General features: G+C 33.9%; 2 protein-coding genes across 4 annotated transcripts in view; both read right to left on the bottom strand.

Moving 5' to 3' along the window:
• The window catches only part of LOC100632297 (hemicentin-1-like), a 13,931-nt gene extending 9,283 nt beyond the window's left edge, over positions 1-4,648 (bottom strand). For 2 of the 3 annotated variants that reach the window (XM_020000000.1, XM_019999999.1), the window contains exons 1-6: positions 4,560-4,648; positions 3,670-3,702; positions 1,469-1,750; positions 1,064-1,360; positions 702-980; positions 157-453 (exon numbers count right to left, since the gene is read on the bottom strand). In XM_020000000.1, the coding sequence (XP_019855559.1) occupies positions 157-453; positions 702-980; positions 1,064-1,360; positions 1,469-1,750; positions 3,670-3,702; positions 4,560-4,599 (1,228 nt within the window). In that variant the 5' untranslated portion in view covers positions 4,600-4,648. The remainder of the gene's footprint in view (positions 1-156; positions 454-701; positions 981-1,063; positions 1,361-1,468; positions 1,751-3,669; positions 3,703-4,559) is intronic. The other variant, XM_020000001.1, reaches the window with a different exon arrangement.
• LOC109584312 (receptor-type tyrosine-protein phosphatase S-like) lies at positions 4,631-9,640 on the bottom strand. Its single transcript, XM_020000004.1, has 8 exons — positions 9,472-9,640; positions 8,985-9,055; positions 8,596-8,724; positions 8,003-8,095; positions 7,713-7,821; positions 7,017-7,086; positions 6,384-6,516; positions 4,631-5,163 (listed from the first exon to the last, which is right to left on the bottom strand). Exons 1-8 carry the CDS (start codon positions 9,623-9,625, stop codon positions 5,101-5,103), a joined length of 822 nt encoding a protein of 273 aa, XP_019855563.1. The 5' UTR covers positions 9,626-9,640; the 3' UTR covers positions 4,631-5,100.
• Positions 9,641-11,447: the final 1,807 nt, after the last annotated feature.

The following is an 11,447-nucleotide window of genomic DNA, read 5'->3' as shown; positions in this document are numbered from 1 at the left end:
CAGCCAAAATTGTATTATTTAATATGCTATACAGATCAGACCTTTGATATTATGATCAAATTAAGTATCATTTTTTAGTTATCTTGTTAGCAGCACAATGACAATAGTTATTGGTAAAGGAGATTCCAAAAAATTGATTTTGAATAATTTACTTACCAGTAACATTAAGCATAGCAGTAGTATCAATACTCCCTCCTTCATTAGTAGCAGTACATGTATATGATCCAATACTGTCTAATATAACTCCAGTCAATACTAAACTACTAGTATGCATATCACTGCCTTGAGAGGAGGCAAGTACATTAGGTTGACTGGTTATACCAGCAGTAGCAGTAGTAGTCCATGTTATATTAGGAGTAGTTAGTGATGTAACTGTACAAGTGAAGGTAGCAGTGTCACTGTGATTAACAGAGAGAGAGGTAGGAGTAATGGTGAGGCTACTTGGAGGAGGAACTAGAAATAAGAAAAATATAATAATAAAATTCACACTTACATGCATATGTACAAAGTCCACAAGTACTAATATTTAAGTATTCGATGTACATGTAGGTATGTCATTTTTCCTTTTAATTATAGCTGAAGCTATTAATGACACATGTTACATGTATTGCTTTAATTCAACACTTAGAGATTTGTTAAAATTTGCACACAACATTAAATTGGGCTAAAACCATTTTCTTGTTTCTTCTCTTAGTACTTACCATAAACAATGACATTGACATTATCACTGTCAGTCCCATGATCATGAGTAGCAACACAAGTATATACTCCAGCATTAGACCCAGTAACACTAGTAACAGATACTTGTAGAGGACCAGTAGGAGCTGAAGTATAGTTCATAGTTTTAATAACCATTTGTCCAAATCTCCATTCAACAGTGAGAGGTAGGAATACTGAAGACACAGTACAGTCCAGAGTAAGGTTCATACCATAAGTTATAGTGACATTATCATCAGGTATTGAAACTGATGGAGGAGGTACTGTGAATGAGAGAGAGGAAAAAATGAAGAGAGATATTATAGCAATCACACAACATACACATGGTATAATCTAAAATTCTTACCAGTAACATTAAGCATAGCAGTAGTATTACTACTCCCTCCTTGATTAGTAGCAGTACATGTATATGATCCAATACTGTCTAATGTAACTCCAGTCAATACTAAACTACTAGTATACACATCACTGCCTTGAGAGGAGGCAAGTACAACAGGTTGACTGGTTATACCAGCAGTAGCAGTAGTAGTCCATGTTATATTAGGAGTAGTTAGTGATGTAACTTGACATGTGATGGTAGTGCTATTATTGTATTCCACTGAAGGACTGGGAGGAGATATTGAAATATCCCTAGGAGGAGGAGCTATAAGGAGAGAGGGAAGAATGAGAGAGGATTTAGGATATTATTAAAAGGAACGTACATGTACATGTACAGTACATATGTAATGTATATGTCTATTAATGAACTTACGATTAACAGTCAATACAATAGAATCAGTTCCTTCAATAGTACCATCATCATCATCAACATCACAAGTATAAGTTCCAGTGCGAGATAAATCAACATTAGACAATGTTAACGTGCTGCTGGTATCACTAGTCATAGCTACACTACTGAGATCCGTATTGCTGGCAGTAGTGGTCCATTCAATTGTAAGATTAGCAGCATTGATAGTATCATCATGAGAACAAGTAAGAGTGACATCAGAACCATAAGTAACAGTGGGATCATCTGGAGTTACTTCAACCATAACTAAAAAATAAGAGGAATTTTAAAATGCGATAAAAAAGAAGAAAAGGAGACAAAGAGGGAGGGGAGAGAGACAAATTAAAGTTGGCAAGAAGAAGTGAGAGCCAATTAACACATGTCACATCCCAATCAACAGCTCCATATTTAGCAACAGCCACCAAACTTATAAAAATAAGCACATAATACACACACACACACACACACACACACACACACACTCACACAACCAGTGAACATCTGCAATAAAGCAGTACACAGGTGTCCACCATTATAAACAAGATACACACACATACATATCAATACTATAACATAGCAAATACATGTATTCTTACAAAGCTTATAACACATGTGGCATGTACTGTATCTGTGCGTGTGTGTGTATATAGGAATGGTGTGTAGTCTTTATAGTGTATGTGAACTAATATGACTTCAGTTGTTGCTACACCTCAAAGAGAATAATATTACTCCTTATTATTATTATATTATATTATCTTGCCCAACGAATTGTAAGCCAAAACTGATAGCCAATGATGACACAGGGGGAAAGATACTCCATACTCATCTTTACTTGTCGGGTGTGTGCATCTTATGTGTACTTATGTGGGTCTGCTTCCTTTCTATCTGGCATATTTATAGTAGACTTTATCTGTTAATTACACAGATTGGAGTAGTAGACATTTGGTAGCAATGATAACTCTCCCATTTAATATGTATACTTCTGTCTCTTCTTTACTCCACAGTCTCTGTCTCTCTCTTTCTTTCCCTTCCCTTCTCTCCTTCTCCCTCCCTCTCTCCTCCTTCCCTCACTCTCCTTTTCCCTCTCTCCTCTCTCCCTCCCTCCCTCTCTTCTCTCTCCCTCCCTCTCTCCTCCTTCCCCCCCTCTCCTTTTCCCTCTCTCCTCTCTCCCTCCCTCTCTTCTCTCTCCCTCCCTCTCTCCTTCTCCCTCACTCTCTCCTCCTTCCCTCTCTCTCCCTCCCCCTTCTACCTTACCCACAGATTAAAAACACTCTCATCCTAATCCATACAATGTTCACACAGACATTATGTGGATGGCACTGCTTGACTGGGTTACATGTACACACAATAAACCACAAAGGACTACACCCCATATAAGTACATACAAGTGCTAATTTGCTTATGAGAGGGGGTATAGGCTCCTTCCTGTTGTCATTCAATTCTTAGCAAATATTTCATGAACATGAATAAATAGGTATAGGCTCCTTCCTGTTGTCATTCAATTCTTAGCAAATATTTCATGAACATGAATAAATAGGTATAGGCTCCTTCCTGTTGTCATTCAATTCTTAGCAAATAGTCCTTGAACATGAATAAATACAAATCATACATGACAGTCTAATAAATGGTTGATTGGTTCTCTTGAATGCAGCTGTGCTTTGTGCAATACCTCTTGTGTGTGTTGTGTGAAATAACCATAACTCTTCCCTCTTTCTTCCTTCTCTTTGATTACATTTAGGCCCTTCCTTCTTCTCTCTCTCCCTCTCTTTGTCTTTCTCCCTCTCTGTCTCTCTCTCTCTCTCTCCTCTCTCTCTCCTCTCTCTCTCTCTCACCTTTTCACTCTCTCCTTCTCTCTCTCCCTCCCTCTCCCTCTCTCTCTCTCCCTCCCTCCCTCTCTCTCTCTCTCTCCCCCCTCTCTCTTTCTCCTCTCTCTCTCACTCCCTCCCTCTCCCTCTCAAATGTGTCTTTCCTATACACACACTCCTTATCTCAATACAGTTATAATATTAACATCACTCGCTCTATTCATGATACTAGTAGATACAACTATGAACAATCGATACATGTCTCAAGTATCAAGAATGCGTATATGTACATGTAATCGATACATGTAGATCATGTATGCATGTATGTACATGTGATACGTACACAATGTACATGTACTAGTATAGCTTATAATAACGTACCATTTTGAGGAGCCACTGTCCGACAGGATAGGCCTACAAAAAAATTTTTATTTACTATAATCGTCTTTAAAATTACAACAAATATAAACACGCAAACAAGAAACAACAAACATTAAAGCAATATACAAACTTTTAATGGGAATCATGATAACAAACTGAGAACATCGATTATACAAAAAATACAAAACAAAAAATACAGTTTATTATACTATAATATAAATATCAATATAGGCCATCACTACAATATAAATATTGAATCAATTGTTGCCCCTAGCAAAAGATGCTACATAAGGAAAGAGTAAAAACACGATGTTGGCCTTTGTAACAAACACAGAACAGGGATGAAGAATATGAAAAATTATGTCTTAAAAGTAAAATATAGAGGATTTTATAATAACAAGATATAAAAATAATAAATGACAAGTAAAATGAAAAATTCTACTATTACTATTACTTCAGTTTTTTTTCAACTGCAAGAGAGAATTAAAATGCCAACATACGTGTAACATTATTGTTATTAATTTTATTAAGCTAATGCTTTATACATGATTGTTATAATACATGATGCCCCAGGGCAGCTTTGCCCCTATCAATAATAAACAGCAATAAAAAGCAACTACTGTCTACAATAAAATACGTGTATTATATATATCACCACAAGCCACAAGGACACAATATAATAAATAAACAACTTGCCCCTTTTAAAATTGTTATTCAACACAAGGCCCAGTGTTGCAAATACAGTCACTACAGTGCCCACACATGCTGGACATTGGCACACACCATTGATAATTAGAAAAGTCAGCCCTTATGCCCCAAAGCAAAACAAAAGCAATACACAATACAAAATATACACTACTTCAGTCATTTTATTTATTTATTATTCTTACCTAGTATGAATAAGCAGAGTGAGAGTCCCGGGAGATTCATGATCACCACTCGGCCCTACTGAATTCAGCTCTTTTGTGCAGGAATAGGGGAAACGGCCCTGCCTATACAGGGCAGGAGACGCGTGGAGGACGAAGGAGAACTTGGACGCAGGGAGAAGGAATAGGAATAACTGTGGAAAGGAGAGTGAGGAGAAACGTGGATCGGCTCCTTCGGATAACTAAACTTCCTTCTTCCGTAGAAAAGGAATATCTTGTAATGAGAGGCGATTTTGGCTGAGATCCGTAGCTCGTGGTTTAATAGTTAAATAACTTGTTTCTTAATAATAATTATTAGCTTTTTTTAACACGATCATTATTAACAAAAAAATAATTATGACAGGTAGAAGAAAAAAGTTAAAAAAACATTAAAAAGAAAAAAGACTACATTGAATTACACCTATAACTTCAGGTTAAATCATATTCATTATTATTATTACTGATATTAATGTTAGTTTGTTCTATTAGCACTACTGATACACACAATGAGAAAGACACACTACACCTATTGACGCTTTTTGTCAGAAAGAGATGCAATGATGGTCTCATATATATACTCATATTGATCCTGCATAAGAAAAAATGGGAGAAATAATGAATTTTTAGTGCCAATGATTGAAAAATAGCATATAAGGGTTATATTTCACTGGAAATAAATTTCGTTAATTTTCATTAAATTTGCGAAACAAAAAGGTATGGCACAGTAGGAAAAATGGCTGCAGAAGGTAAGATTCGTAAAAAGATTATACCAACAAAAAAAACCTCTATACTGTACATGCAGCAAAGCTACTGAGTAGAAATGCGATGTAATATTATTATCCTTTCAATTAGTGAAATTTTATCTGTACTGATGTGTACTATGAAAAATGGTGTTATATCCTCAAAATAGTGAAAATACTAATATCAAATATCATGACTGCTTTTATAAGGCATCAAAATATCATCAAGTCTTCAAAACATGCATTTAAATTTAAAAAGTAAAACTTGTTTCTCTACTTTTATTTCATATAAAAAACCTAAATGCATTATCATTTGAAAGAGCATCATTACATGTACCTGTAGGCCCACAATACTTCTCCATCATACTGTGCATAAACTCAGATTACTGCACAATTACAAAGTAAAAGACATACTGTATAGCGGAAAATTTTTGGAGGGAGTAAAATTTGGCAAATTGCTAAATTTTGGGTGATTGGCGGATTTTAATTTGGCAAATTTGTGACCACATGCCATTGAGCATGCGTATAATGGCTCAAAATGGCGAATTTTTATTTTGGCAAATGGCTATCAAAATGCCAATTCGCCAAATTTAATTCTCTCCAAAATTTCCTGCTATATCACACACAAACACAATGGTCATGTTTTACTATTTCACGCTAAGATACGCACCATTGATCCTTAATTCAATAAACTGTTGAGATAATAACAGCAGCTGAAGTAATGGTTTACTTAGCAACCATAATTAGGGATTAATGGTTGGATAAGCATCATCAAATAAGTGAAGCCTGACAATTTAGAAGTGAAATGATGTTCTTTATTTTTGCTCAAAAATAAAGTTCAATTCCAAAAATAGCTGCTATTTAAAAACTGAGATATTTCATCAAATTAAACAGCACTCTTATGTACAATATTAGAGAATAGCATCTTTTATAAATCTGTTTTTAGAATCTAATTTTATCTTTCATAAATCTATTTTTAGAATCTAATTTTATCTTTTATAAATCTATTTTTAGCACATTGCATTCCTTTTATTATCCAAACAGTGTATCTAAATTTAGTAACACATACCCTTGTTGTAATGCAGCCAGGTCTTTGCTGGTTGGTTCTTCTAACAGCTTCCATGACATTGATTTTACTAGAAACACTGATGTAAGGAATCAGTGAACATAATACGGCGAAAACACCAGAGGCTTCTTCATGGCTACAGAGGGAAAGAGATATAGAAAGAATGAGATAAAGAAAGAATTTATCGCATAGCGGGAAATTTTGGAGGAAATTAAATTTGGTGAATTGGCATTTTGATAGCCATTTGCCAAAATAAAAATCGGCCATTTTCATTCATTTAATTCATGCTCAATGGCACGTGGCCACAAATTCACCAAATTAAAATCTTCCAATCACCAAAATTTAGCAATTGACCAAATTTCACTCCCTTCAAAATTTCCCACTATACGGTAATTAGTACATTAAAATTACACTAAAAGACTATCAAATTAACATAAAAGTTTGTAATTTGGGGGGGGGGGATAAAGTTTTGCTAAATTTTAATTTTAATGTGAAGGGCTGTCAAAACTAGAAATTCACCAAAATCTCATGTATATGGTAATAATTAAATCTCTTTTATGTCATGCTACAAGTACATGTATAAACATGTATATGGTATTTCTCTCATTGGTCTACCTCTCATTATCCCTTACTCACCCAGCAGCAGTGTGTACAGCAACCAGCCCAGTCTTTATTTCATGAATATTTTCAATCAATTCAATAATTGCTAAATATAAAAAATAACATTACAGCAAATTTTATGGGGTACTATATAGCCCATGGTTTTGTTCAAAAAATGGCTCCGAAATCACCCCAAATTTTTATTACATTTTCTGATACATATTGATGTCCTTATGCCATGTAGAAAGTTTGAGCTGATTCTGACTTCAATTTTTTAAGTTATGGCCATTTTAAGAAAATGCCAAAATTCTGAAAAATACCCTGTACTATAGCCCATGGTTTTTTCTGAAAAATGGCTCCGAAATCACCCCAAATTTTTATTACATTTTCTGATGCATATTGATGTACTTATGCTATGTAGAAAATTTGAGCTGATTCCGACTTCAATTTTTTGAGTTATGACCATTTTAAAAAATCGACCAATTTCCCTGTACTATAGCCCATGGTTTTTTCCAAAAAATGGCTCCGAAATCACCACAAATTTTAATTACATTTTCTGATACATATTGATGTCCTTATGCCATGTAGAAAGTTTGAGCCAATTCCGACTTCAATTTTTTGAGTTATGGTCACTTAAAATGCAATAAAAATTCCCTTAGCTTTTCTTATTACTAAAATTTAATACTAACATCTACTATGTACATGTACTGTACATGCACAATATCAACTCACTGAAATGATCATTAGGAGTAGTACCATCTGATGGCCAGTTTGATATTTGGAACATTGTCAATGCTTGATGACTCTCATTCATGTCTGACTCAATTTCTAAATTAGAAGCCTAAAAGAGAAAGGAAAAGAAGGAAAAATCATAAAGAGAAAGAAAGAAGTTAAATCAATCAAAAACAATAATAAATATTTTAAAGGTTGCATATAAATTTTCAAAATACTATACACAGATATACATGTATACTTGTACATGTAATTCCCAGTATTAGGATTAAATGTTATTAAATAGTTACTTTAATATTTTTAAATTCGTCTCTATCAGTTAGCGTAACAGTGATGTCTTCTTCATACCACTCCAGTGGCTCACTGTCTGGCCAATACTCATCCTAAAAATAAATAAAACAAGAAAAGAATTTTACTAGATGAACATAAAACATATTACAAAAGGAAAGAGCCTATAAGAAATTTATTGAATGATTTATTGAACAATTTATTGAATGAGCAAGCAAAGCAATTTTATGTACAGTAGAGCTTAATAAACAAATTTCTTAGCTTTGAAATAACTTCCAATTTTTCACTACAATTCATGCTACCAATATACCTATGTACATGTACAAAGCAACAATGAACACGAGGTCTTCGCTATATACTGTATAGCGCAAAATTTTTGAGGGCTGTAAATTCAAATTTGCCTTTAAAAAATCTCTATATTGCGGATTTAATTATCATGAATTTATGCGTCTGCCATCTTGTACCATAATAGTTTTGATTTTCATGAAAGTAATTGTCATAAATCTTCAAAAAATTGTAGAATCCGCAAAACTTACAGCCCTCAAAAAAATTTGTGCTAAACGGTAAACTCAATATAATAATAATGTAGGCATACCTCTTCTTCAACTGATCCTAGTACCACGAGTACGTTCACATGTCTCTCCAGCATCATCTTCCAAAAATCCATTGAAGTATCTGCCAGCGGATGCTGTGTTAGTATGTACTCGGCAGTTCTACCTAAACACTATCAGGATAAAGAAAGAGAGAGAAGACAGAGTAAATAAAGTGTGTTTATGTACATGTATAAATACTAATAATAGTACATGTATAAATACTAATAATAGTACATGTATAAATACTAATAATAGTACATGTATAAATACTAATAATAGTACATGTATGCATGTACAAATACATATACATGTAAATGCTAGATACATGTACATGTACATGTAGATGTTCATGAATTGTGTGGTACTATACATGTAGTGTGGACTAACTTACTCCAACAAAGCTGGCATTGATGTAAGTGTTACCCATACTCCCTTTACTTAGTGGGACACGATTGAAATCAACTAGAAAGAAAGAAAGAGAGAGAGAGAAAGAGAGAGCTAGTAATATCAAGAGTACATATAAGGCTTGCATATACATGTACATGTACATACATGTAGTACATGTACATACATGTAGTACATGTACATAGTACACATGTATAGGAGCTGTTAAAACTGCTGTATAGTGAAGTACAATAGACACTCTATTATTCCATAAACATGTTAATTATTGACACTGACACTTTCGTGTTAAGCTATTATGTTCACTTAAAGGGGTTCAGTCCTCTCCTTTTATTGTTTTATCTTGTTCTTTCCTCTCTCTCTCTCTCTCCCCTCCCACTCTGTCTCTCTCTGTCTCTCCCTCCCTCTCTGTCTCTCTCTCCCTCCCTCTCTGTCTCTCCCTCCCTCCCTCTCTGTCTCTCCCTCTCTCTCCCTACAAGGTAGTCCTGCTCCTTCTCTATTCTTCCAGGAGTTGTTAGGGTTGAATGCGTCCTTCATTACACTTGGATCAGGTCTAATGATGTTCTGTGATCCCTGAGATAACACAAAATAAATAATAAATAAAAAGATAAAACTTATACCAACAAACATTTCACTATGATCACTAAGTACAATATATTGTCTACAAAGAAATGAAGAAGATTATGGTGGGAAATTACTGTATAGCGGGTAATTTTGGAGGGGATTAAATTTAGCGAATTTGGCATTTGATAGCCATTCGCCAAAATAAAACCCCACCATTTTTAGCTATTATACACATGCTCAATGGCACGTGGCCACAAATTCACCAAAATTAAAATCCGACAAGTACCAAAATTTAGCAATTCACCAAAATTTATCCCCTCCAAATTTACCCGCTATACAGTACCATGTGTTGTTTTGGAAAACTATACATGTACATAAATCTAAATAAAATAGCATGTACATGTACATCAGCTACAGTATCTCAGTAAATTACATGTACATGTAACTAAACCTCCTTTTATACATGCTTTCCTTCTTCTTTTGAAGCAATATCACATAAAAACAGTTACATATACATGTATATTGTATGTATTTTTGAGTATTGATATTAATTCAGAGATTTTAGAAATTGGGACTTTCGTCCCATTCCAAAAATTTCCCAAAAAGGGAACTCATTCTACAGTCGCTAACAATTAATAAGAATATTCTGAGTCTCACTGTCCTTGGAGTTTATATATGCACTATTTTGCAAAAGGCTATCGTGGGTCGCACTCATAACAAAGCTATGAATATCATTACAATTCACACCCACATCCTTATGGTTTCACTGCATCCTCTCTTGGCTTTGAGAGAGTACCCTTTTTAAAATTGATTTTATTTCATTTTATTTGATTATAAATAAATTCATGTATATATGCATTACTCTATATTCCCCCAATTATATAGAAACCTTTCTTTAAAAAGCCTGTGGGTTGTTATGCATGAAGGAATAAACAGAATCCTTATATTAAGTGAAGGAAAAGCTTCTCCTAATAGAAGCCAGTATACAAATTAAAGATATCAATAAATAAAAGTCTAAAATTACATTGTATATCCAGTAATACACAATATTGAGTGTTTACATAAAAAGTTGATGCTAAATGAAGCATAATAATAATAAATAAATAATTAAATAAATAATACTAATAAATAAATAATAATAATTATCAAAAGTGAAAGGAGACTGAAGTATAAAATAAACAAAACAACACAAACAACCAACAGACATTAACATCAGACCATGTATACACAGAGAGGCTGTGTAGCCATTGAGTGTGTTCTTATTTTGTGTATCTTATGCTATCACTCCCTCTCTTCCTTTCTCATTATCTATCCTCTTTGTGATTATCTGTGTGTTTATTCTATACATGTATTGTACCAATTAAGATATATACTATACTTTTCATTGTACATTTACTCAAATAAAACCTCTCTCAAATTTAAACTCGTCCCAATTAGAAGACATTGAAATTATTACAATTATTAATTAATATTACAATGTACACATGCACTGAAGAATAAAAGACTATATACGAAGGATTACGGACTATAAACACAATTGTGATGTCAGTTATTTTACAGTGGAAAATAGCATTTATCGGTACTTGCAGATGATGCAGTACATGTATATGTACATACATGTACTGCTATACCTCATGTACATTTGTAGTATGGTGCGTGGGCAGATCAAAGGTGCCACCAGTGCTACAACTTCCAATAACCACACTGTAGGAAAATGTAGCACTGTGTGGAATATATAGTACTGCACAGTATAATATGTATGGGCTTTCCTGTTAACCACAAGCTTTGATAGAGGCAAATCACAGCCTCAGCCACATACACTAGACATGTAACAATAATAATAGTGATAAATGAGATCTCATCGTCTTGCGCTGGCCACCTTCGTGAC

Source organism: Amphimedon queenslandica, unplaced genomic scaffold (genome assembly GCF_000090795.2).
Source record: "Amphimedon queenslandica unplaced genomic scaffold, v1.1 AMPQUscaffold_13222, whole genome shotgun sequence".
Lineage (NCBI taxonomy): Eukaryota > Metazoa > Porifera > Demospongiae > Haplosclerida > Niphatidae > Amphimedon > Amphimedon queenslandica.
The sequence above is the reverse complement of the archived record's forward strand: the minus strand, read 5'-3'. Positions and strand labels throughout refer to the sequence as shown.